Source organism: Monodelphis domestica, chromosome 2 (genome assembly GCF_027887165.1).
Source record: "Monodelphis domestica isolate mMonDom1 chromosome 2, mMonDom1.pri, whole genome shotgun sequence".
In the NCBI taxonomy this organism is placed as follows: Eukaryota; Metazoa; Chordata; class Mammalia; order Didelphimorphia; family Didelphidae; genus Monodelphis; species Monodelphis domestica.
The window spans coordinates 181161721-181189107 of NC_077228.1; the positions used below are offsets into that span (position 1 = coordinate 181161721).

The 27387-nt window shown below is 42.8% G+C and overlaps 2 protein-coding genes and 1 long non-coding RNA gene across 8 annotated transcripts in view; 2 read left to right on the forward strand and 1 right to left on the reverse strand.

Moving 5' to 3' along the window:
- Positions 1–14759, forward strand: part of RNF43 (ring finger protein 43) — a 105347-nt gene extending 90588 nt beyond the window's left edge. For all 6 annotated transcript variants that reach the window (XM_001362915.4, XM_056816501.1, XM_016430326.2 and 3 more), the window contains 8 exons: positions 2770–2892; positions 7028–7102; positions 7277–7408; positions 8182–8283; positions 8652–8813; positions 9145–9247; positions 9536–10879; positions 13240–14759. In XM_001362915.4, coding sequence (XP_001362952.1) covers positions 2770–2892; positions 7028–7102; positions 7277–7408; positions 8182–8283; positions 8652–8813; positions 9145–9247; positions 9536–10879; positions 13240–13283 — 2085 coding nt within the window. In that variant the 3' untranslated portion in view covers positions 13284–14759. The remainder of the gene's footprint in view (positions 1–2769; positions 2893–7027; positions 7103–7276; positions 7409–8181; positions 8284–8651; positions 8814–9144; positions 9248–9535; positions 10880–13239) is intronic.
- The window catches only part of LOC130457207 (uncharacterized), a 38911-nt gene continuing 26233 nt past the window's right edge, over positions 14710–27387 (reverse strand). Inside the window, exon 3 of the long non-coding RNA XR_008916325.1 lies at positions 14710–16778. This is a non-coding gene — a long non-coding RNA (uncharacterized LOC130457207). The remainder of the gene's footprint in view (positions 16779–27387) is intronic.
- Positions 16615–25700, forward strand: SUPT4H1 (SPT4 homolog, DSIF elongation factor subunit). The gene is made up of 5 exons (XM_001362997.4): positions 16615–16747; positions 18489–18595; positions 20682–20737; positions 20998–21051; positions 21644–25700. Exons 1-5 carry the CDS (start codon positions 16679–16681, stop codon positions 21709–21711), a joined length of 354 nt encoding a protein of 117 aa, XP_001363034.1. The 5' UTR covers positions 16615–16678; the 3' UTR covers positions 21712–25700.

Sequence of the window (27387 nt, forward strand, 5' to 3'; positions counted from 1 at the left end):
TCCCTCCCCCCAAACATAATTTGGATGCAGAATTGCTGGGGTAGAAAAATACATGGTACTTTAAAATCATACAGAAATGACTATTCTTTTTTGTATTTTTCCATTTTACAGCTTCTTCTTTAGCATGGGAATCATTTTTGCATCTTTATTATTTGGAGACTTTAGGGCACAGGGGACAAAAACACTTGGCTTTATTTTCTTCTTGTGAGTTCTTTTCCTTGCTTTAAAATTTCTTATGCCTTAGAATTAGATTAGGGAATCAGATTAGGATTGAGGGAATAGAAAAGAGCCATGGAAATGGGTTTGAATCAAGAACACATGTGATACCCAGTGGAATAGAGCGTGGGCTATGGGAGAGGTGGTGGGAGGGTGGGGAGGGAAGAAAAGAAAATTATCTTTGTTTCCAATGAATAATGTTTGGAAATGACCAAATAAAAAAACAACTTATACCCCAGGTTTCCAAATCTCCTGTGGGAAAAGGCAAAATGTCTCGATCTTGGTGTCATTTTGAGAAAGTTGGACTTCAGAACTGTACTTGGAAAAAAAAAACTGAATTAAGAGTTGTAATTTTTTAACGATTTAAATCTTTAAAGACACATCAAGTAATAGTATGCAGGTGCATTGGCTGTTTTGAAGTGGTAAAGCTGGAATTGATGGACTTGAGCAGCTTCCTTTTTGGAGCCCTAGATAGATTTCAGTAGGTCACCAACAGTTAGGACATACACCTTAGCTTTTTCCATTAAGCCAATATTCAAAAAGACCCTTTTTCCCCCACCACATCATTATTCTTGATTTCAGCCTAGGGGGAGAATAAGCAACCCCTGATTATTCTGTCTTCATTCCTGGCATATCTAATGGAGGAACCCCTCATATATATCAGTGGGCAAAACCATTCAATGTACTGTTCCTCTAGCTCTATGTTTCCTTAACTGTTAAGAATAGAGAATTAAGACCCTGTTTTACTTTGCTAACATAGAGGGCTTCAACTAGGGACTGACTCGTCTAAAAGACTCTGCTAAATAGATGTATGAATTCTTCTGAGGAAATTAAAGGTCCATATTCCCTGCTGTAGTCAGTGAATTAGCCTAATTGTACTATAAGGTTCCAGTCCCTTTTCTAACCTTTTCTGCCTTACCTTTGCTCTTTATATTATAGCTATTTTCCTGGGGAATATGCCCTCCACACTCTATCTTCACTCCTAGTCACTGAAGTCTAAATTTGAATCTTAAGTGCCCAGTGGCCATTCTCTGCTGGTTCAAGCTGTGGCAGGTGTATTTTACCAGTTTTAGCACCATCTTTCTTGTTTCCCTCAGGGATCAATTTAGTAACAGAAACTTAAGGGTATTCTACACTAGCATATTTTCACACTCCACACTCAGCTGATGATCCCAGGCCAGAGGCACCGAGGAGCCCTGACTGATCTATTTTGCCACTGAGTCATATTCCTCACAGAGGCATTGTTTTTCCTTGGGAGATCTCTCTTCTGGTATAGTATCTCATCACTACTATCACCAGTCTCTCTTCAGCCTCCCTGAGATATTTTTAAGTTGGAGTAAAGATGCTAGCGTTTCTCTAGACCCTGAATGCTGAGGCCACGAACAAAAGTCTCTTTTATCCTTTTTTACACTGAGGATTCCTTGAGAGAGGAACTAAAAAGCTGTTTAAAAAAAATTCAAATACTAGGTATTTTTATCATCCTCATGATTTTGAGAGGCACTCAGAGTCTAGGAATCTTCCTGCTCCCTATAGAAAATTTAGCTAGAAAGTAGGAAAGTACAATGTCTCTATTTCTTGCTAGGAGCCATTTCCTTTTTGGGGATATTTAGAACATAAGACATTTCTAGGTCATATTATGTATTCAGGTTGCTTGGTCGATGAGGTGGGGGTAGGGGACATGTTTTTACTTCCACCAACTGACCACTTTCTACTGTGTTTTCTACTGCCCAGTGCCATTAGCACGATTCATTGAGGCAGGGCCTGAACCTAATTCCCTGTACCCTAGGAACAGCTCTTCTGGCCTTAGGGCAAATGGACTTAGTGAGTTTCTTTGTGACTTTTCTCTTAGGAAACTGAGGCAAACAGGGTTAAGTGACTTGCCCAGGGTCACACAGCTAATAAATGTCTGAGGCAAGATTTTACCTTAGATTTGTGACACTTTAAACCCAGCAAGCGCTCTATTGCAACTTCTTTGGCTGCCCCTTAAGACTAAAAGATGGCTAATTAAGGAACAAGTAACCCAGGCATTAGATATACCACTAATTCCACTAGATGGGCAGTTGTTTAGAATCCTTCCAGGCAGAGATGTTGGAACCAGATCAGTTAGTTAGCCTTGGTTACCACCTCATAAGATAAGTGAAGGTTAGTCAAGGAATCAGAGAAGGAGCATAGAAACATTTGGCAGATAAGAACCTACCAAAAAGATGACTATTTAGTGGGTTCCTTGAGATTATTGGAAAAAGAATCATATCCCAACACAGATAGGGCATTGTGTGCCTGCTTTATTTGAAAAACCAAGGTCAAATAGAAGGCTGAAAGGAAAGAGAGTTCTTGGTTCACCCAGAACTGCTTTGCCACAATCTTTCCCAGCCCCTATCATTTTTGGTACCTTTCTCCTTTTCCAAATCTCAGACCAATAGAATGACAGCACTTTTTATGAAAATTCCCTCAAGGCTTCGGACTCCTTGATGACTAGGGCCAAGATCAGACGGTTTGAAATTAGATGATGACTGCCAAAGCTTCCCTAAATTGCTTGTCTTTTTATTCCTGCAGTCCCATCCCCTTTACCTGTGCAATGCCAGTGATGATGACAACCTGGAACCTGGTTTCATAAGCATCGTCAAGCTGGAGAGCCCAAGGAGAGCCCCTCGTCCTTGTCTGTCATTGGCCAGTAAGGTAAAGTAATGACCTAGAGGGCAAGGTCCATAAGCAATGGACTTTGCTCCTCTACTGGTTTTGAGTGGATCATGTGTGCTATGTGGCTTCACCCTGTCATACAGAAATCTCCCACTAATTCAGTCAGTCACTTTTCCCATGGTTTATTGCCCAAGCATCTATGCTATTCCTAATTCTTGACTGGAATTATGAGATGGCAATTCATTGGAAGATTTTTGGAAGGAGTCTTCTGAGAAAGATCTCCTATGGTTTTCTTTTGTAGAACTGTCAAAGATGAGGCATGATATCACATCAGAGGTTCCCACCCTCTCCTTGCTTAGAACCAACATAATAATAATAATTCACATTTATGTAATATTTTTAAGATTTGCAAATCCCTTGCTGGAAGAACTATCACCTCCCAGAATTTTGTTTGCCTTGTTTAAAAATCTTAGACTCTAGAAAACTTAGACTTTAGAAAACATTTGTATCCTACAGGGAGTACAAAAAGATTTAAGACATAGTCCCTGCCTTATAGGAATTTATAATCTAGTAAATGAAAGAATAAAATTATACAAGTAACTATGACAAATAGTATACAGTAAGAATCATGTGATTAGTATAAAGTGTGGCAGTAAGTCAGAGGAAGAGATTAATTACTGATAGGGTTTTTTAACTTTTTGGAGTTGACTCTATATCCTACCCAACCCAGTCCAAGGAACTGATAGGTGGCCAGTAGGACCTAAGACTCGGGTTTTTAAGTTTTTAGCCTCCTGAGCAATAATTTGTACAGTTGGTCAAAGCTCATAGTACATTGTAGAGGAATAATTGAGGCCAAGAGACATGATACCTTGTGGCAAAAGTGACATAGAGTAGTTGGCAGAACCATGGCTTGGTAAAAGAGAAATATCATTTTGGTAGAGTGCTAGGAACTATTGGTCTGCTTGCTTTTCCCATATGGAGAAACAGAGTGAATGCAGTCTTTTTCCTGACAGTCTTAGGAATTCAGAAGGAATTTTCCACTTTTGCATTTGCAGAAGTAGAGAAGCAAAGGAACTGGCTCAGCAGCTCTGAAACAGGTTCAGGGCTGTTCCTTGGTCTGGTCATTTAGTATTGCTTGGGGTTGCTAAGCAACCTTCTTTGCCGCCCATGGCTACTTCTTGTACTTTTCCTAGAGAGGCTGTCTCTAAAACTAGTCCTAAGGACTTGCCTATGAACCTATATTTTAATTTTTAAACTCCTATTCCCATAAAGGTTCCTTGGAGGATTCATTCTTTCCCTTCCTACTCTCTACTTCTAGCTCTCTGAGGAGACTTTTTATGACTTCATTATAACACTAGTTCCCTCCAGAAGAAACCAAAGAGATTGTTTGGGCTTCTAGGAGGATGTGGGAATTGATGGCTTTGTGTTTCCACAAATGCCAGTCACTTGCTGCAATCTGTCACTAAATCTGGCATTTTTCCTCAAACCTGGGCCAGGAAAATCCACTACCTGAAAGTCCTGTTTGTTTTTGCCTATTGGCAAACATCCTAGGCTCTTTGATCACTTTTTACTACTTTGTAATTATGGGCTGTAATGGGCTGGGACATTTGAACGTTGCAATAATTACTTTCCACTGTTCCTTACCCCAACCCTTCAAAGAGGAGGGTGGAGATAGTAAGGAAATCTTCAGGAGACTTTGCCTTTTCCCTGGTGCTGTATTATCCCAGTACCCTCATCTACTATCTAGTCCACAGTCTAGATGGAATCTCAGTTTGTCTTTCCTAGATGAGACCTTATTAATTATTTCTTTTTCCTAGATGGTGAAACTAAAATGAAGGTGAAGATGATAGTAAATTCAGGACCCAGGAATCCTGTTTCCTAGACTTATGACTCCTTAACCTGTTTATTCTTGGGTAGTTAAAAGGAAGAATTTCCATCATTTGCCCTGGGGACATAGTGTTCCTAATGGAATTTACCATCTTTCTCCTTAATGCTTATTCTTAGCCCAGCTGAACCACTCCAGCTACCCCATTCTTCCATTTCTTAAATCTGATTAGACCCTTGGATTGGTTTAAACTCAATTTTGGAGTCACAGGAATATCCTTCCTCTGAGGGTTTTGGAAACTGGAGATTGTCCTGATTGACAGAACAGCTTTATGCCTGGTGGTAGTGGACTGACCTAAATTTTAACCTCTCTGCACTCTTATTTTAGCAATCTATGACTTTCTAGGCAATTGATTTTCTGAGCCTATCTTGGGACTGAGGTAGGCCAAATCCTGCCTTGGGAAGAATGGGTAGATGAGATTGAGGAGATGCCCTCTCCCTTGACATTTGAGAGTATTTGCCTTGGTATCTTCTTCCCCTTCCCCCAGGCTCCTTTGCCCAGAGGCTGCTGGCACTAAGGGGCCCCCCTCAGGGGAGAGGGAAGCCTGGTAGAGCCTGCCTGGCTAGAGGCCTGCCCTGACAGGCTCTTCCTGGGACATAGAGATCAAAGAGCTGGAAGAAAAAAAAGTGTAAGTAAATTCCAGCCCCATACTCTGCTCCTCTTCCTGCAACCACCTCATACATTTAGGTTAACTCCTTCCCTGCTGCTGAGGAAGCCCCAGACCACAGCAGGCAACTCCAGGTAGTAGTACATCTGATCTGGGGATCCATGGAACTAATGTTATCATTGAGATAAAATCATTTACCCTATATTATAAATTGGCCAGTGGCTAAAAGAATCATTTACTAAAGTGGGAGGAGTTGGAAACTATTATATTCACCTTGGCAACCCTCTAGATACTCCCCTTTCTCCCACCCCCAATCAAAAAATAAAATCTTCCATATACAACCTGCTTATTTGTATTTTCCTTTCTTTTCCCTATGTGTCTTTTTTATGTCTATGTACATGCTCAGGGAAAATGAATTTCATTTACCTTTTTCTTCTGCCTGTGTTTGAGTAGAAATGTCCTCTCATGTCCTGTTTTTCCCCCTTTTCCCCAGGATTAGGGAATAGAGCTAAGAATGTGGACTCCTTTAAGTTATCTTGAACTGAAGCCAAGGAAAGAGCTGGCAGGCCTGGCAGGGTTCCAAGGCAATCCAGTGTATGTGTAAGGGAGACAGGTGAATATGTGGAAGAGGAGAGACTTTTAAGGTCAACTGTTGTAGGACCATGAGAAAAAGGAAAGAAAGAGTCTTTAGCAAGGGAATAAATATCCCTGGTTCTACTTGAAGTAACGTCAGACCCTGTGCTCTGCTCTTAAAGAAAAATTGACCTCTCGAGAGCTCAGATCTCTGTTCTCCCCTTCTCCTTCCTTACCTCTGGGAAAGAAAGAGGAACGGATGTGTTACTTGTGCTCTAGGGACTTATACCAAGAGTGCCTTTCTCTTTGCCTTTGAGGAATGTATGTAAAGAAGGAGCAATATTGCTATGGAGCCTAGAGATGTGTGTGTGTATTAAAAAATGTGACAGGCTGTTATCTATGTGTAGATGTGGTGTATGCATAAGTATCTATCAGTAGGAATGGTTGAAAGAGTATGGCTAGGCTACAGACGGTCAATAAACTATGTGCCAGGCATTGTACTAAGTGCTAGGGAAACAAAAAGAGGCACAAGATGGTCCTTGACCTCAAGGATCTTACATTCTAATGGGGGAGACAACATATAAAATACTATGGACAAATCAAGCTATATACAAGAGAAATAGGAATTGACAGGGAAGGCACTGAAATTAATGATGTTAGGAAAGGCTTCCTGTGGAAGGTAGGATTTTAGTTGGGATATATTGAAGCCAGAGAGGTTAATGGGCAGCATGGTGGGTAGTACAGTGGATAGAGAGCCAGTCCTGGAGTCAGGAAGAGTCATCTTCCTGAGTTACTAGCTGACCTTAGACACTTACTATGTGATCTTGGGCAAGTCACTTCATCCTGTTGGCCTTGTATATAAAAACTGTTTCTGCATCTATAAAATGAGCAAGAGGAAGAAATAGCAAGTTACTCCTATATCTTTGCCAAGGGAACTTCAAATAGAGTCGTCACAAGAGTCAGAAACAACTGCAAATGACTGACCAACAACAACAACAGGGAAATTAATAGTCATTATTTCAGGGATGAGGGATAGATAGAAAAAACGCGAAATACAAATAGATAACTCTTTTTGGAGTTTCTGACTTTATTACCTGTATCTCTTTCAGGCCCGGATGGCAGGTGAGAGAGGAGCAAGTGCTGTTCTTTTTGATATCACTGAGGATCGTGCAGCTGCTGAGCAGGTACTAGGAAGCCTTTAGGGAGAAAGAGGGAGGAGAAATAGACACGTGACCTTTGGAGGGCCTGGAGAAGAGGAACTAGGGACCGACCACATGTAGGCAAGACATCAGGGACCCTTAACTTGAGAGGCTTGAGAGAGGCCTCTAGATTATTTAACAATGCTTTATCTTATTCAGCTGCAGCAGCCCCTGGGACTGAGGTGGCCAGTGGTATTGATCTGGGACAAAGATGCTGAGAAGTTGATGGAATTTGTGTACAAGAATCAAAAGGCCCATGTGCGAATTGAGCTGAAGGAGCCCCCAGCTTGGGTGAGAGTTCCCTGCTCCCAACTTCTAACTCTTCCCTCTAGGAAGGGAAGAGAAACAGATGAGCTCCTCGGACTCTCCCAGATTGTTCTTTGAGGAGTAGCAAGAGCATGTGTGTATGGAGGGGGTGGAGCTATTTTGGGTCCTTCTCAGATATTATTACTGATTTGACCTTTTGTGTTGATGACAAAGATAACAGGATAGAGCAGGAGCACCAGTCTGCTAGTCAGGAATCCCAGGCTTTTCTCTGCTGCTGGTTCCTTGTGTGATGTTTTTTTTGAGCAAATCAGTTTGCTTCTTTGGGCCTTCATTTTCTCCAGTATAAATGAAGACAACTATAATTATTAGTAAAGTTGCTTCCAACTCCAGGATTTTATCCTTGAAAGTAGTTGAAGCCACAAAGAGATTAAGTAACTTGTTCAAGGTCATACAATTAATGTCAGAGCTAGGAATAGAATCTAAGGCTCTTGACCTGCAAGAGTATTTTTTTTTTGGTCACATTTTAACACAACTCAACTAGGATTCCATTCCATTTGTACTTTACTTTTCCAAAAGATTCTTTTCCTTATTCTCCACATCTGAATACTTTCTACTTCATCCCCATTAGGTAAATATATAAATAATCCCTTTGGAAGTATCCCTGAGAAGGGAGATCTAAAACTTTCTTCCCAATCTGAAGCCTTTCAGTCAAAAGATCCAATGATGAAAATAGGTGGTGATCACCTTTTGGGTCCCTACTGTGTATAACCTGGATCACACTTCTGTCTCTTACATAGCCAGATTATGATGTGTGGATTCTCCTTACTGTGGTGGGCACGATTTTTGTGGTCATCCTTGCTTCTGTACTACGGATCAGATGCCGCCCCCGCCGCAGGCCGGTGAGATTTGTGGGCTCACCTTTGGGGATAATGGGGAGTAGTAACAAAGGGAAAATGGATAGTATGTTTAGTTCAGCTTCAACTGTCTATCATCCAAGTCCTCATGTACTCTTTTATTGATCCTCTGTGGTAAAGTGAGGATTTGCTATATGGAGTATGAAGCTTTGTGGTAGAGAGGAACAGAGAAAGGGATTTTGCTAGATACAATATAATGATGAATTAATTATGGTCCAGGCTTTGCTTTAGAGGGGTTCTTATGGGGGAAAAGACTTTAGGTCCTGGAGGCTAAGGGTACCAGATATGTACTAGGATCCTGGGCTGAGATAGCAGAATATTTATCATTCTTAAACCCATCTCCCTCTTCCCAGGAACCCTTGCAACAACGAACAGCTTGGGCCATCAGCCAGTTGGCCACTCGAAGGTACAGGACCAGTTGCAGACTATTTCAATCCCAGTGGTCTGACTCTGGGAGCAACTACAGCTCTGCACCCATCTGTGCCATCTGTCTAGAAGAATTTACAGATGGGCAGGTAAGGAGAAGGGTCTCCCACTTCCCCAATTTGACCTCAGAGAGGAAGGACTAGAGCTTCAGGGGACCCTGTTATAGGGAAAGCCCTTCATATGATGCATTGGTAGGGTTACCTTAGCTTCCTCTTCCCTTGCTTACCTTCTCCAAGGAGTGGAAGTTGGGGAGGAAACCTCAAGGCTTTGAATTTCTTTCTATTTCTTTATTTTTCTGTGAGGCAAGAGGAAGAGACAGCAAGAAGTTGGGATAGGAAGGGGAGATTCTGGTTTCTTTATATTTTTGTGACTCCATATCCTCCTGGGTCTTGACTCTTTGGGATCCCTCATTCCATCCAGGAGCTACGGGTTATTTCCTGCCGCCATGAATTTCACCGAACTTGTGTGGATCCTTGGCTGTATCAGCACCAGACCTGCCCACTCTGCATGTTCAACATCATAGGTAGGTGATTCGAGCCAAGAATTTCCCTAGAGAACAGGCTTTTGACATTGGCTTCCCTTTGGGGAAGACTGATAGGATTTAGATCCAAGAGGAAAAGTGACTCAGTCATAGATGAAAGGTGGTGGGCTTGATGACTGGATGGGTTTCCCAAGGGAGAGACCATCCAGGTTAGAGGAGTTGAAGAGAGACAGAGAATATGTATGGAGGTAAGGGAAGGGTTAGAGTCCTTGTTCCTCATAATTATCAAATGAGGAATGCCAAATTTAGAAATTCTAATCTTTTTTCTAGAGGGAACTCCATTTCTCCAGTCCTCGGGACCCTCACATCCATATCAAGAACCTGGCAGAAGGCTCCATCTCATTCGCCAGCATCCTGGTCATGCCCACTATCATCTCCCTGAAGCTTACTTGCAGGGCACTTTACAGACTCCAGTAGCCCAACCCCCTCAACCTGGTCCCTTCTTGTCCTCCATGGAGCATGGTTCTTGGCATCACCACCCATCTAGAACCTTGCATCTTGGACATGCATGCACTCGGCCTCGCCCAGGAGCTCTTCATAATCCCCATACTGCTTCCTGGAGGCTGGGCCGCTTCAGAGCCTGTTCCATGCAGCACCCATTGACTTGTTCAACCTCTCCACGACGGTCAAGGCCACATGACAGCAGTGGATCAGGGGAGAGCTATCGTACAGAACGAAGTGGCTACCTGGCAGATGGACCAGCCAGTGACTCCAGCTCTGGGCCCTGCCATGGTTCTTCCAGTGACTCAGTGGTCAATTGCACAGACATTAGCCTTCAGGGCATCCATGGCAGCAGCTCGACCTTCCGAAGTTCCCTTAGTGATTTTGACCCCTTAGTATACTGTAGCCCTGAAAGTGAGACCCAGGAGGAGGTGCAGCTCAGTATAGGTTATAGGCCCCGATCTCTGGACTCTGTGATACCAAAAACAGATCCTCAGGTGTCAAGCCATATCCACTACCATAAGCACCGGCACCATCATTACAACAAGCGCTTTCAGTGGCATGGCAGAAAAGCTAGACCAGAAACTGGACTATCTCAGCTCAGGCTCACAGCTTCCCAGACAGAACCCCAATCAGAGCCCCCACCTCTTGTCCAAAAGACCCCTAAATCTATCGCCTCATCCCCATCTACACAGGTTTCTTATCCAAGGCCTCGGGCTCTCACAGAGTCAAACTGTGGTTCTGAAGAAAACTCTGATCCCAGCCCTGCTTGCCTCCCTAGCCCTTTAGGATTACAGAGACCTGTTGTCTTGACACATCACCCACAGAGGAAACAGAGGGGGCTTCCAGAACCTATCTCAGTCCTCCAACCCCAAGATGTGCCTGTGATCTCTAACTGCAAAGTCTGTCCCAATCATGATCCTAACTTAACATGTCCCTGGCCTCGAGAGACCCACCCATTGATCCCTGGACCTCTGGGCCTGGATACAAGGCTGCTACCAGATGCTACAGGACCCTGTTATTCAAGCTCACAGCCTGTGTGGCTGTGTCTTACAAAGTGTCATCCACTGAGTCATCGTCCACCTGAGGAGAGATCCACTGAATGGAGTGCTGATGTTCTAGAGGACAGGTCGTGTCCTTACCCACATTGTCAGGTTCTGACAGCCCAACCTGGTAAGTTTCCTAAGTAGAAAGAATAGGAATGTGGGCCTGAAGATATGTGATCTGTCAATAAATGCAAGGAACAGTGCTTAGTACTGGAATTGCAAAAATTCTAAAAAAGAAGCTGACTTTGAGAGGGGACAAGGAGATTTGGGGAGAGCTAGATGGCACAGTAGATAGAGTGCCAGGCCTGAAGTTAGGAAGATCCATCACTAGCTGTGTGAACCTGGCAAATCACTTAAATTGTTTGCCTCAGTCTCCTTAACTGTAAATGAGTTGGAGAAGGAATCAGCAAACCTCTCCAGTGTCTTTGCTAAGAAAATTCAAAATGAGGTCACAAAGAGTCAGTTAGGACCAAACAACATTTTTTAAATATTTCAGAGGAAATAACATGTACCTATGTACACATACATAATAATAATAATCCATATTTTAGGGGAGATAACATGTAACTATATACACAAACAGAATAATAATTATCCATAAACATTTGTCAAATGCTGCCTTTGTGCAAAGCCCTGTGGGAAAGACAAGGTTCTTGCTCTGAAGAAACTTACTATCTAGTAGGAAAGATAAAATTGTATATCAAAATAATGATAGCACAAGGCAATATATGATAGTTCCATATGAGTAACAGAGACATGCTTTATGCTAAATATAAGATCAAGGGTAATATACCATAACCCAAACTAAGAGTATTTCCCAAGGCTCTGTCTTTGGTCCTTTCCCTCTTCCTCTTCTAATTCTCTTTTCTTACACTCTTTATGTCCTTATCAGCTGCCATGGATTTAATTACTATATTTATATTGACTTACAAATCAATTGATCTGGTCATGAGTCTCAGTCCCATGTTACCAGTTGCCTAGTAGATATTTCAAAATGGACATCCCAGAGACATCTCTCAGATGCAACATTTCTAAAATAACTCTTCTTTCCAAAACCACTACTCTTCCAGAACCTAATTCTGTTGACAGCATTACTATTTGTCCAGCCTTCTAATAACCTTGAGGTTATTCTCTCATTTTATTTTCCTTCACTTTGCACATCCAATCTGTTTCCAAACCTTAAATAAATAATTCTATGATTCCTCTCATATCCAGCCCCTGCTCTTTACTCTTATAGCTTCCAGGATTATTTTAACAGTCCTCTAATCTAAAGCTTGACCATTTTACTCCCCTACTTAATAATTCAAGAAACTCCCTGTTGCTTCTAAGATAAAATATAAATGCCTCCAATTTACAGTCTGGTTTCAGTCTGTTTTTCTAGCTTCAGACATTACTCCCTGATCTAACCAAATTGACTCCTATTCGGTTTCTTACATAAAATGTCCCATCTTCCTTCCTTTTCTCTAGCTCTCCCTGTTTTGTCTGGAATCTACTCCTTCCTTAGCTCTGCCTCAGAATCCCTTTTTCCAGGATGGTGCTCAAGCACCATTTTCACCTGAATGAAGCCTTTCCTTATCTCCAATTCCTAGTGCCTTCTAAACTATTTTGCACTTATTTTATTCTCTTTATATTTATCCTATATATACATATTTATATATCTGTTATCTTATAGCATGTTGGAATGAAAGTTGGTTGGACTTATTTCATTCTTTGTTTTCATGCCATCAGCACAGTCTTTGCACTGGTATAGTATAGAGACTTAATAAATGTTTGTTGATTGATTGAACACAGTGTCACCCCAGCTCTATAAAATACCCGTCTCCTTAAGTGAATTTTTTTTGCCTTTAGGATTAAGGAAACAATGTGGGCCTACCTATCTGCTCTGGATGGATAGCTATATTAGCTAGATTCAACTTGTTCCAAAAGGGACCTCATCCTTCCCAGCTGTATTCAGTTGGCAAGAGATGGTTAATTTTCAAGTTCAGCTTTGCAAAAATTATTTTGCCTGATCACGCCCTTCCTGAGCGTCCCCTACTCCTTACTTCTAAGCCCAGATACCTGGGCTACGGCATTAGGCTATTATCAGCTTTAGAGGACTCCCCCATAATCAATCTGGACCTAGAGTCCTAAGAAAATAAATTCTAAGGGAATGTAGGAAAAATAATATTTAATTTATTTAAGAGATATTGTTTGATTTTTGTTATACATATGCTCATTTATTTTAGGCCCTGGCATATACTTGTTTTCTTTGTTCTTAATACAGAAGTTCTTTGGAAGGAAAGGAAAATTAATGTTCCTCTCTTTTGAGTCCTACCTGAGATTTCTCTTGACTCTCAGTGTGGTTGCCCTTTTACCCATCTCCTTTTCTCTCAGTTCCTGTCTATCTTGATGTCCCCTGGCCTTGTTGTCTGTCTTCTGGGTAGTGGTAGAAGACAAAGTCAAACTTCCTTTCAGAAACTGATGCCCTTCCCCTTTCTCTGAATACAGGTCCAGAGGAGGAGATTGAAGAGCTGTGTGAACAAGCAGTGTGAGATGGGACGGGCTCCAGCTCAAGGCCTTCAACAACAATGTGCCCTGGACGACTTGGCACCTAGCCCAGCTCAGATTCCCTGCTTCCCTCCCTCTCTAAGAGAAGAAAGGGACTCAGCGAACACCCTTTCTTTGGCTGTACTCAAAAGTGCCAGTATAGGGGAGAGGGATGATGGTGTTAAGAGAGTGCTTGTCCATATCCATGGTTTGTTTCCTGTTCTTTGCTCTGGGATGATGACATCTACAAATTGGTCCTAACTGAGATCTGCAGCATTGAGAAGTCAGTGCCTAGCAGGGCTTCCAGCTATTGCTTTTATGAGCCTGGCTCTTTTCCAGGTTAAATCTTCTGAAGACACACATGCTGAGGGGTAACTTCTGGACTATTTTCCTCCTCTATCCATAGCCCACTACGGCCCAGATAGTTTCATTCCCTACATTCATTCAGTCCTAGGGAACATTATAGTTGTGCTGGATTAGAGATATGCATTCAAACAGCCATTTGACCCTTTCCTTCTGCTGTACCCCAAAATCAATTTCTACTTAACTTTTTATTAGAGAAAAGGGTAGGGGGAGGGGAAGAGGTTTATCAAGGGACAAGTAGGAATGAACTGTTAAACTTATACACTGAGTTATCCAAGCCTTCCTACACCTGTGGTATCCACTATATTAAGCCACAGGATAAGCCCTGATAAGGGCCTAATATGTTTTAAGCCAGGACATAACATCATGTCCCCTAAATCACTGTGTCCTTAGGGTGTTGAGGGGCATGCACCAAAGCAACCCAAGCCTAGCCCTTAACTTGGCCTTCAGAATCTCTCACTGTTGCAGAAGTGATTTCTGGGCAAGTTACTTAACCTCACTGGGCCTGTTTTGTCATCAGAGGTAGGAGGCAGGATTTGTGCTTAATGACCCCTAAGGTTCCTTCCATCATCATCAGAATTTCCCTACCTTTTCCTACCCCTGTAGGCCATATAAGGTATTGGTGTAGGAAAAAGAGACAATTTGTCTGAATGGACAGTGAAACAGTAGAAGAGGGAAAACTATCAGAGCAGAGAGGAAACTGAGGCATTCTGTCCTAAGACCAAAGCTGGAGAGAATACAGGAAGGAGGAAGACAGGATTCTAGGATCCATGAGGTTAAAGGGCATGGAAGTTTAGTTCATGAATCATACAAGGGAGAGTGGGGATGGACTAGAAAGTTAAGGTTGGCTCTTAATGGGGGGGAGGGGGTAGAGAGACCTCTTTAAAATGGTTCATACTTCAGCCTTGTACCACTCCTCTTGGGCACTATTTGGAACAGGAATGTGGGAAGCAGGAATAACTCTCCATGGAAGCTCCAGGACTTCTTAAAACTGGTGGGGAGAAGCAGCATCTCAGAACCCACCTGGTTATATCTGAACCAGACACAGAAAGATGCTTGAATCAGGCACTATGTTGAGAAATGTATTTATTTACTAATATATTTATCCACATAACAAATCTGGGTTTGTGTTTTTGTTCTGTAATATCACCTGTCAAGGTCATCAATAGAAATTATTTCTGATACCCAGGAGGCTAGGAAAGAGTGATGAGGCAGTAGAATTGAATTCAGGAGCTGTTATCCCCTCACCCTCAGAGGCATGGAATATCCCTAGATTCGGAGTCAGGATTTAGATAGGTGGCTCTCAACTGTAAAATGGATGAGGGGAGGGGCTTTACATCTTGAGTTCTTTAGACAAATGTGAGACAGTTGGAAGTAAGGAATTTTTAAAATAAGTTATAAAACTAAGAATTCTTACAAATGTTCTAATTTAGGGGGCCCAGAGATAGGAGATCTTGGGTTCAAATTTGACATTTCTTAGTTGTGTGACCCTGGGCAAGGATTCTAAGACAGATGGTAAAGGTTGTTTTAAAAAAAAATTATGTGCAGCTTTAGTACATAAACTTTTTACATCTTGGAAAAGCCACAGATTGAATAAACCAATTTTGACTTTTTTTCTCTGCTATTTCACAGCAAGATGGTACTTGGCCAGATAGGAGTCAATCAACATTAATAGTCCACGTACTGGGGCTACAAAGAAAGGCAAAAACTCCAGGGCACATTCTAGCATAGGAACAATATGAAGAAAACCATGTACACATTGGATACACACACACACACACTCACACTCTGGGTAAGGGAGAGGAGGGAAGGCATTAGGCGCTAGAGGACCAGAAAAAGGTTCTTGCTAAAGGTGAGATTTTAGCGTAGGAGAGTCAGTGAAACTCTAAAGAGAGGGGGTGTCGTGTGCCAGGAATAAGAGGACTGGAAGGAAGAGTAAATGCGAATGTGGAAGGAGCGCCAATGTAGAGGGTTCATATATTTGATTCAGGTGGGATGGAGATGGGGTTTTTTTGGCCAATGATTGGAAAACAGACTGGGGAGATGCAAGAGGGCTCGAGGCAGAAACGACCGGCAGGCCACTGCAATAGGCCATATAGCCAGGTTGGAGGGGAAGGGGCGTTAGGTAGGCCTAGGAACGATGTCGAGGAGGCGTCTGCCTGTATGACTGCAAAGGTGGTAGTGCCCCCAGAACTAAGGGCCGGGAAGCCGAGGAGAGGGCGGGTTTGGATAAAACGTGAAAGGGACGTCAGTTCAAGTTGTCCAATAGGAAAGGAGGAATAACGCTTGTTTTTCCATTCTGTATATAAGGGTAATGCTGGGCAGGGTCCTAGAGGGTTGAAATCTTCAGCAATCATAAACTGCTCCCATGGATGCAGGAGTTGTTTCCTCCCGACGGCCCTGCCAGGAGGTGGCGCAATTATCGATCTCGGGCTCTGAGAGGTAACATGTCCGGCTAGGAGCTCACGCCGCAAGTATCGAAGCGTCGGTTTTTAAAAAGTTTCCAATGTTGACCCAAATCCCAGAAAAGCTTTAAAATCTGAATTCAAAAATTCGAGATCATTGTGTGTGTGGCGCAATTTGGAGGTCGGAACCCATCTAGGCCTCTCGTACCAGCCCAGGCGGCGAGGGGCGGGGCCTGCGGGACGGGTTCCGTTTCCTGAGGAAGACGAAGCTGTAGCGTCTTCCGCGCGCTCTGGCCCCACGAGATTTCAGTCGACAGCCTCTTCAACCCAACTCGCCCCCGCGCGTACGATCCTGGGAGGCTGGGTTCGGGCCCCCAGCCAGGTGTTAACCTGGCCCCGCCCTCTCGGCGGGAAGAGACCATCTCGCGGCTATCTGAGGGGGCCGGAAGGAATGGCTTCTTAACGCAGAATGCGGAAATTCCGGTCCGGAAGCACGCCCTCGCCGGAAGTTGTTGGTCTTCGGAGTGGGTCAGAAGAATACTTCCGGCACAGTATGGGGACTACTACACTTAGAAGTTTTTGAGGCCTTGGTTGGTGAGGGCTTTTTTTGGTTCCAGGCGGCGGCGGCGGCGATGGCTTTAGAAACTGTTCCCAAGGATTTGCGGCATCTGCGAGCTTGCCTTCTTTGTTCCTTGGTCAAGGTACCGGCTCGGGGAGTGCTTGTAAAGAGGGCTGGAGGGGAGGGGGAAGGGAGAGAAGGAAAAATACAAGCTCATGAAAAGATTTTCACAATTAAATCCGTCAAATACACTTAGTTAGCGCCAACCATGTGCCAGACACTGTGCTAAGCAACTGACGATACAAAGATTCACAAACCACCAATTTGCTCTCAAGGAACTAGCGCACAGTCAAGTAGAGAAGACAAATAGCTGCGTAAAATACAGAGTAAAGTAGAGAAGTAGAGGGAAGACTTCAGCATTAAAGAGGGATTGGGAAAGACTAATTGCAAAAGATGAGATTTTAGCTGGGACTTGAAGGAAACCAAAGAGGGCAGAAGTTATAAATGAGGAAGGAAAGCATTCCGGGCAGTCATTGAAAATATCTGGAGTTTTGGAACGTCCTCTCTAGATTGAAGAGGATGTGGGAGTGAGTAAGGTATAAGAAGCCTGGAAGGGTAGGAGGGGACTAGGTTTAGAAGGGCTTTGAAGGCTAATCAGGGAATGTTATTTTGGTTCTGGAGTTGAGAGTTACTAGTAGTTATCACACAAGGACTGTGACATGATCAGGTAGTTTGACAGCTGAACGGAAAATGGACTGGAATAAGGGAAAGCTCAGGGAAAAACAAACCTCAGGGTATCCCCAGTAGTATAGGCTGAGGTGATAAGGAATATCCCAGGGTAGTAGCAGTGTCAGAGGAAAAGAAACAGTTTATAGGAGAAATGTTATAAAGGTAGAAACTGAACTTGCCAACTGATTGCATGTAGGAGTGAGGAGTTGAGGTTGATGCCCATTTTGCCAGCCTGAGTGACCTGGATTATTGGTGGAGGAACCTATGTCCCAAAAGAATGTGAACTCTTTGAAGATGGATGTAAATTCTTTGTTTTTTATTTATTTTTGTTATCTCAATTGCCTAGTAAAGTTACTTGAACACAGTACAGTAGATGATTAACAAATATTTTTTGAATTTAATTTAATCAAGGGATTACTTCCATTAAACAGTAATTCATTAGGTGCAGACCACTTTTCTGGGGTAGGTGCAAAGCTTGGATAAAGTCAATTCCTGCCTTGGAATTTATAGTCTAGTGGGGGAATCAAAACATAGCAAACCATAATTCACAGCTTTACAGTATAAGTGCATTAGAGAAGTATAAACAGCAGCCTAAGTTCTGAGGACTAGGGTCAGAAGATTTCATCCAGGAAGTGGCTTCAGGAGATAGGTGAATTTGAATTTGGTAGGTCCATGATGGAGATTTCAGTCTCAGGAGAGGGACACTGGAATAGACAGAATGGTCTAATTTTGTTGGAATATGGGATGGAGTAAGTTAAAGAGTAAGTAGTAGTATGGAGACAGGGAGATGAGATAGAGTGGATTGCTTTGAGCTGACAGAGATGCTAGGCAAAGGGGGAGGGGTATGAAGAAGGATCCTGATGGAAAAAGTGGTAGGGGTGGAGAAAAGGAGGGTGGGTTTAAGTGATGAAGGGATGGACTGGACCCAAGGAAAGCTGGGACTTGGAGAAATGGGATAAGGAAAGATAGAGCCTGAGGACTATTTAAATTAGACCTAGGAAATGAAGGAACAAATACTAAGAGGTTGTAAATTGAAGGTGGGGAGGATTTGCAGCATTTAACACAGGACCTGCATTCCTTGGATACAGTAGTGGGAGATGATCTGCCTTTTTTTAGCTGAACCTACTGACTGCATCCTTTTCATGTTTCTTTAGACTATAGACCAATTTGAGTATGATGGCTGTGATAATTGTGACTCATACCTACAGATGAAAGGTAACCGAGAGATGGTATATGACTGTACAAGCTCTTCTTTTGATGGGTAAGTAGTTTTCCTCTCTTTTTCCTTCATTGTGCCATTCTCTCAAATGTAGTTTTCCCACTCTTACTCTAATCAGCATGGTAAGTAAAGTCAGCAGTACCCAAGGATAGCCTATATTAGGAAGGAGAGAAGTCAGATACAGTCTCAGAGGGAAATCTGAGATGTGACATTGAAAGGGTTGTTACTTTCTCATTTTAGTGAAGAGTTCTCCCTTTGATAAAAAAAAAAAGGGGTAACAGTGTTAATATTTCACCATCTACTCAGCTGGTGTCTCTGGAGATTAGGGAATAATAAAAAAGTAAGCTCCAGGGACTGGACCCAAAGAACAGAGGACTAACTTTTCATTTGGTTTTCATCTGAACTGGGCAGGTGTTGGGCTAATTCAAAGCCTGATTGTTTCTCCAGGGTGAAACTGCCTCTTCTGTGTTAAAAGATAAAATAAAAAAGGAGGAAATAGTGATGTTAACTGGCAAGTCTACTATTTTCCCTTTAGTATCTGTGAATGATACTTTATTCTTTACTCTCATTTGTCACTCCTTTTCTAGGGTTATTTTATCTAAATATTTCCCCAAACTTTTTATCCTGACTCTTTATCATTTTCTCTTGATCTAGACTCATTTTACCATTCCCTCATTTCCAAAGACACCATGGTGAAATATTATACTGTTATACTGTTCCATTTTAAAAAAATAATTGAAGAAAATGCTAAAATTCAGATAGGGAATAGCAGAAATAAAGAGGTATTTTTTTTCCATCCCTATTTGTAAACCCTTTGAAATCTACTCAGGGACCTCTAAGAGAAACTAGATTAGGTGGAGAACAAGGGGAGCATGTACTCCAGACATCCAGAAATAAGATGAATAAAGGCATGTTTTAGAAATTGTCCTACTTGTCAGGATTTGTAGGGTACTTGTAAGGGAGATAAGTCTAAAATAAGATAATATAAAACTAAAAAGGTAGGCTGGTGCCAACTTGTAGACTGTGTCTTGTAGGCCAGTGGGAACCATTAGGAATTTTCTTTTGTTTTTGGTTCCAAGGCAGAAGAAGAGCTGTAAGGGCAAGGCAAAGGGGAGTTAAGTGACTTGCTCAGAGTTACACAGCTAGGAAGTGTCTACAGCCGCATTTGAATCGAAGATCTCTTCTCTCTAGGTCTAGCTCTCAATTCACGGTGCTACCTAGCTGCCCCTTCATTGGGAGTTGTTAAACAGTAAAGTTGCTAGGTGTGTGCTGCAGGAAGAATATTGTGGCAGGTGTGTAGCAGGATGGATAGAAAGGAGAGTTGTAGGGAAAAGTACAGAGACTGGGAGTATGAAGGCTGTTGTGAAAGCTTAGGTGTAAGACAGTACTACCCTTTCTTAGGGTAGTAGCATTTGGAATGAAGGAAATTTCTGGAGACATTTTGAGAACTTGATGGATGGGTATAGAGGGAATGACAGTAAGCTGGAGTCTTTAAGAGAAAAGACTCAAAGATAATCCTAAGGTTTCCAACTTGAATGACTAGGAGGATTCTATTGATAGAAATGAGGAAGTCATTTTTTTTAAAAATCTGATTTATGGGAATACTGTGGGCAAGGAAGACACCTCTTTCTTAGAAGCTCTGGACTTAGTGTTCACATTATCTGTGAACAGTGACACTTGAGTCCTACACTTGCTGCCCGTCTCTAAGAATAACCTATTCCCCACAACAAGAAGATTCTTAACTTGGGACTTCTAAACTTTTTTTTTAATATCAATAACTGAATTTGTAATTCATTGTATTTTATTTTGGACATTTGAAAACATTATCCTTAGAAGGTACTTAGATGGAGGGAGTCTGAGGATCTATAGGCTTTACTACAGGCAGTCTAGAGACTGCCAGAGGGTTTCATGACACAAAATAGGTGAAGAACCCCAGTCCTGAAAGATCTTGGGATTAGGAAATAGTATAGTGTGTCTGGCACCAGTGAGGTAATGACTAGGACAGTTTGTAGTGACCAATCTAGGACTGTGAAAAGGTAAAATAAAAGTGATTATAGAGACTCTCAAGGTTTTCTTGTGTTTTGTCTGTCCAGCAAAGAGAAACTCAAGGTACCTTTTTCATTTACAGGATCATTGCAATGATGAGCCCGGAGGACAGCTGGGTCTCCAAATGGCAGCGAGTCAGTGAGTATCTCCTTCCCTTATTCCTTTCAGCAGTGTGTATTTCAGATCTCTTCCCCTCCATCCCTGATTGTCAAGAAGGAAAGACAGCTCTGTTGTTCTTAATCCTGGGTTTCATCAGGATAGCAGTGGAGCTTAGGTTGAGAGAAAGTATAGCACCTGACTTTTCCTTCAGCCCAGTATTGAAGTGCTCTCTTCAGTAGTAGCCCAAGTCCTTCTTCTGGACTTCTTTGTAGTCTTATCTGTCTCCTTTCATCTCTTAGGTACCTTCAAGCCTGGAGTTTATGCTGTGTCTGTCACTGGCCGCCTACCTCAAGGTATACGTTCATCAAGCATCCCCCTAGATTGGTGCTTTTGTAGCAAGTTGCATGAATAAGAGTCAATCCTTGCTTTGGGTGTTGAAGAAGGTCTGGCTAGATTATTACAAAGTTGGGAGGAATTTGAAGACTCCTGGGGGGGGGGGGGGTTGGGGGGGACAGACGGATGGACGGTGCTGGGTGTTGTAAGCAAGGCCTGAGAGTGCTAGAACATTCCCAAAGTAGCCAGCAGCCTTGGGCAGGCAACTGGACTCCTTAAACCAGAAAAGGACAAGATAGCGAAGGCCTATCACACTCTATCTAAGCATGTGCCTCACTATCCACAGCCTTGAGTGGGCATGCAGGGAAATGAAGGTGTTCTTGAAAGGTCCTTCGTTGCTTGGGCTGTCTCTGGTTTTAGAATCCCCAGCAGAGGGAGGGACAAAAAAAATTTTTTTTTTTTAAAGAATCAATCCTTTCTTACTGATAATGACCTCAGAGAAGTTTACCTGGATCCTGTCCCTCTCTACCCTCTATTCTTTTATCTGCAATGTTCTTGCTTTCTTGTTGTGTCTATTTCCTTCTCACAGAACTTTCTCTTCCCTTGTTGCAGGAATTGTTCGGGAGCTGAAGAGCCGAGGTGTGGTCTACAAATCCAGAGACACAGCAATAAAGACTTAGTGCCCTTGACCCCTTCGTTGTTGAGGTTTTGGCTGAAGAATTGCTGGGATACTACTGATTTTCCTGCCGATCCTTCAGTCTTATGAGTGATGTCAAACAAGAATAATTGACTGCAGGGACATTCAATTCTGGGTTGTTGAAAGAGGGTTGAATTTAAAAGATTATGAAGACATCCAGGGAGGAGGATACTTATCTGATCATGAGTGCTAGACTGTTGTGTTGTGTGTGGGTCAAAGGATAATTTAAAAAATGTAAATAGTTCAAGTCAGAAAGACTCTCAAGTTCTTTGTTTCAGACCTTCTCTTACTCAGCTGTGAATAGGGGCCACTTTCTTAACCTTGTTCACATCTTTCTGGAGTTTATTAGGCTCCTTAAATGATTGCTGACCATTTTAGTCTTCATCCAGTGTATTTTGACTTGTACTTCATTAGAAGTTCTTGTAGCCCCTGCTTATCCTACTGACCTGTTTGTGGCCATCTTTTAGGCCTGACCCTAAGAATTTCAGTGATAGAATTAAATATTCCACTGCCTAAGTCTAGAATAGCAGTGAAAAATCCATGAGAAAGTATCAAACAGTGATACCTAAAGTATATTGGGAGAAGGTTATGGCTTCATTCCTTTTTTTCTCCCCTTTTTGCTTTCCTTCCCCGAGGGCCAGGTTTACATCCTAGCTTTCTTGCCAATTGTGTAAATTTTGGATAAGCCATACTACCTTTTTCCCAGTTCCTTAAATGTAAAATGATGGGGTTGTCCATGATGGCTTCTATGTCTCTCCCAGTTCTAAAATTATCCTCTCTAATACTTTCCTTCTTATTTTTCTTCCTATTAGTCATTGCCAAAAAGGATATATAACCTTCTGGAACTGGGGATAGGTCTATGTGGCACCCTGAATCCAATTTAAATCCAAGAACTTGAATCCAGACCTTATCTAGTAAAGGTTTGAGAGGTGGGTGCCCACTGGGAGTTGCTAATGCGTCATTTTGTCTTCATTCCCTTTGAATTTGAGAGCTTCACTGGAATCCAAATGAACTTGAATCTGGTTTAGGCAGCTTTCCATTTCTGTCTGCTATACTCTAACCTCAGTAATTCCAGGTGGCAACTTCAAAAAGTTCTTGGGGATTGTCCTTATTAGAAACGAATTCTCTTTCTTTTTTTAATAAACCCTTACCTTCTGTCTTGGAATCAATACTGTTTTGGTTCCAAGGCAGAAGAGTGGTCAGTGCTAGGCAATGGGGGTTAAGTGACTTGCCCAGGGTCACACAGCTGGGAAGTGTCCGAGGCCAGATTTGAACCCAGGACCTCCCATCTCTAGGCCTGGCTCTCAATCCACTGAGCTACCTAGCTGCCTCCTGGAAACTAATTCTTATCAGACCTTGCCCTGGGGTCTGACCACAGCCCCTCTTTCCTCAGCTTTTACTAGCTAATGAGGAAAAGATCAAAATCAGACTGTTTAATATAGAGTACTACTACTGTAATATCTAATATAGAGCTAGGACTTCTACTGAGATCCCCCCTAACTTTAGGTGATTCAGGCCAATCTCAGACTATGGTCACCTAGCTCCTACCTAGCTGCTGGTCTGAAGGACTTGCCTATTAACCAGCTTAATCTAGGCTCATCCCATCCTCCTAGGAAGCTATTCCTGCTCACTGGCAGGTGAACCAGAGGCTGGGTGATGATTGTCACATGTCAGCTTTCCACTTAGAAAAATGATGAGCCTTAGCATTGACTTCCTTTCATCAGTTTATTGCTCACATTGTGCTTATTTTGCCCCTCTATCCCACTCTCAATAACTGGAAAAGATTTCCTTGCAGCTCCACCTGCTGGCCTTGTAGAGTGGTTCTTCGGATTGACCCAGGCATTTGGGTCTCCATGGGCAGATCCCCAACCTGATGATGTTTTATCCCCTCCCATTAGAGTGTTTCCGATGATGTTAACTTGCTAAAGTTGAGCTAGTCTTACCACATGAGGACTTTGGACTGATGAAACTACAATGTGTAAAGGCTCAAGAGGTAGGCATCCTGTTGGCCACCTGGGGCTGCTAATGAGTCAGTTTGCCTTCCTATGCAGCTTCGACCACCTGAAGCAGAAGAAAGGCCAGACCGGATAGTGTTCTCCTTGGGGAAAGGCTTGTCCCCGTGGCTCCTGTTCTATACAGCCCAAAAGGCTTTCCAAAGCTAAAGAAAATACAACTACTATGAATTCATCACATCGGCATCGTTTAAAAAAAAAATTTATTGCCATGCAAAATCCACTTCCCTTTTGGTCATTGCTGTAAGTGTACATTCATACATAACCAAAACCCCCAAATAAAGCCCTAACTGCGCTGAGTGTGAAAGATGAGTCCAACAGGTAGAGAGTATTCCCCGTCACATCTTTCCTGATTGTCCTAGATCATTGCACTGATTAAAATCTGTTTTGAAAATAAGTTCTACAAGACACACATATACTGCTAGTGGAACTATGAATTGGTATAATTGCTGGGAAGTGACTGAAATAGCCCTACCCTTTGATCCAAGATCCTATTGCTAGGTATCCTGAGGAGGCCAATGCTAAAAAAAGAAGGGCCCTACATAGCCTTCAAAATGTTTCTGGCAGCAAAGAGCTGGAACTATTATGGGTGTTCGTTATGAAATGGTTTGACTAGTTAGGGTACAACCGAATATTATGAACTTGGGAAAACAGAGACCAGAAAACTACACCATAGCTAAAACAATGTAAATAGAAAAACAACAAAATGACTTCCGTGAAGTGAAGGAGATTGATTAGGGAATCCTGCATAGAATGTCAGACTTTTAGTCTGTTGGTATTATTAATCTCTTCCCCTTTTGAGATAGTTCTTTTGGAGTGAGGGGGCCGGGGTTGGGGGGAGGGGGAGATGGTACTGTGCTTCAGGTTCAAATGTCACTTCTGATGCTATTTGTGTGACTGGGTGTCATTGAACCTCAGCCTCAGTTTCCCCATCTATAAAGTAATGGGGTTGGACTAAACTGCCAAGATCTGGTCCCTTCCATTTCTAGATCTCTGATTATAAGTTACTATAAATATATTGACATATGTAGGGGATGGACAAAGAAGATGTAAGTAAAATTTAGAATGAAACATTTTACATGTATAAGACCAATATGTAGGCGGTACTCTTGCTTATTTTACTGAGTTAAGCTGCACATCTTACTAGGACAGCTAGGGGGTATAGGAGATAGAGCACTGGGCTTACAATCAGGAAGAATCATCTTCCTGAGTTCAAATTTGGCCCCAAACCCCTGTGCCTGATCAAGGCACTTCACCTTCTTTGCCTCAGTTTCCTCATCCATAAAATGAGATGGAGAGAAAAATGGCAAACTACTCCAGTATCTTAGGCAAGAAAACCTTAAATGTGGTCAACTAAAAGCCGGACAACACTAAAAAAAAGGCTAAACTGACTTAGTGGAGTTAAATATCTAAATGACATTTGATAAAATTCATCCTTGAAATAATCTTGTGTCCTCCAGGTTAGGAACCACCGGTCTATTAAATTCTGCTCCTCTCCCTGACCCTTGAGTTTATGAGGCAATCGCCCCAGTATCTGAGCTTCCCAGAATCCAGAACAGCCTGCTGATGAAATAAGAACTTTGGTAGATTCTCTCTTCAACTAAGCAAGCCAATAAGTTTAGGGCTCTGGGGATAGAATGATGGATAGTTTCTGCCTTCAAGATGCACGTAATTATTGAAAGCCACAGCTGATATCCACAAAGATTCTGTAGGACCGGTGATAAAAAATGGTATTTACCTCCAGAGAGAAAACTGATGAACACTGCAGATTGAATTGTACTTTTTAAAACTTTGTTTCAGTTGTGTGTGGATTTTCTTTTGCAACATGGATAATATAGAAATATGTTTTGCATGACCTTACAAGTATAATTGTTATTGTCTGCCATCTCAACGGGGAAGGAAGGAGGGAGAATTTAGAACTCAAAATTTTAAAAAATGAATATTAAAAATTTTACGTGTATTTGGGAAGTATTTAATGATTTTTACATTTGTATACTTTAATTATCTCAAATATATATACATATATATATATTTATGCTTTTTTTTTTAAAGAAAGCCAACGCTGAATTTAGAAATGAGATAGAAGAGAAACTTTTTTCCAGGGAGGTGGAATCAATCAATCAATTAAGGACCATTTAAGAAGATGTGGGGCATCGAGGTGGCTCTGCGATGGAGCTGGGGGAGGTCCTGAGTTTAAATGTGACCTCACACACTTCCTAGTTCTGTGCTCCTGGACAAGTCACTTTATCCCAATGGCCTAGCTGCCTCAGTATTGATTCTAAGACAGAACTCGAAGGTAAGGTTTAAAAAAAAGCTCCTGGTGTGCCTTGCTCTGCTAAGAGATAGCTAGGGAGGGAGGGAGGAGGTTAGATTCCCTCAGAGGACCCTTCTCGGGGCCAATGCTCGCTAGCTGGGCAGCGCCTGGGGAGGGAGAGGCAGCTGCTGAATGTCGGTGGGGCCATGAAGTGAGCTGCTTTCACCAAAAAAGAAAAAAAAAAAACCTTGGAAAGCCCCGACTGCAGCTACTCCCCTCAAATGTGTGTCTGGGTGCGTCTGACCCAGAAAATGGAAATAGTTGAGGGGGGGAAGCGGGGGCGGGAGGTGGCGGGAAAGGCTAGAAGAGTGGCTCCCAACAGAGCTCAGAGGCCTCCCCAAAATAACCACACTCTAAGTTGCTTCAGCCCAGTGCCGCGCGGGGGCCCTAACTGTCAGCCCTGCAGGAAGCGAAAGCCACAGGCTGTGAGGGCCCTGGGGGGCAGGGAGGGCGGGGAGCCCTGTCCCCTACTGGGCCAGGGTGGCACTACCCTGCCTTGCCTTTTGCCTTCTGCAAAATGGGCCCTGCCCAAGCCTGGGGGGACTCTTGGAGGCAGGACCCCCTCTTTGCTTTTGTTCCCCAGGCTGACTCTGGCCAAGCTGGAGGTCTCTTTGTACCCAAAGAGACAAGCCACTTCCTCTCCCCAGCCTGCTCCTGATGGGAGCCAGGGAGCTCTGAGGTCTGGGTGAAAGGTAACTAGGCTGCTGAACCCCAATCTGTCCCCCTCTCACCCCCCACCTTGCCTGCAGGAGTTGAACTGGGAGATTTAGGTGGAGGACACTGGGCTGCCTTGCTCTTGTGGTCATTTTTCCCCAGTGTTGGAGGAGGCCTGAAATCCCATCTGCCATTTTGTCAGTCTTTTTTTTTTGTTTTGGGTTGAGTCAAGTCATTTATCTTTTTTTTTTTTGCATACATAAAACTAAGAGGAATAAGAGTGAAGTAAAATGGTTTAATCTCATTACTATCTTTGTCTCACCTCCCAATACCTTTCATTTTCTAGAAAAGGAAACAGAGGCACAGGGAAGTTAAACAACTCAACCATGATCACATAAGTTATAAATGGTATTCATATCATTTATAAATTTATAAATATATATAAATATCTGGTATTCATACCAGGAGATGCCGTGGCCAATGCTCTCTTTCTTCTCTCTTCCCCTTGCCGGGGCTCATTCTCCCAACAGCCTTGCCGCCGGCCCATCTCACTCTCATCCCAGGTGAGGGTTTTGAGGGTTCTCTCCTAGAGCTTTGTAGGGAGAGTGGGAGCCTTATGGGTATAGGAGAGACAATCCACTGCCCATTGGCTACTGGCCCTTTTGCTCCCACTCAGCCC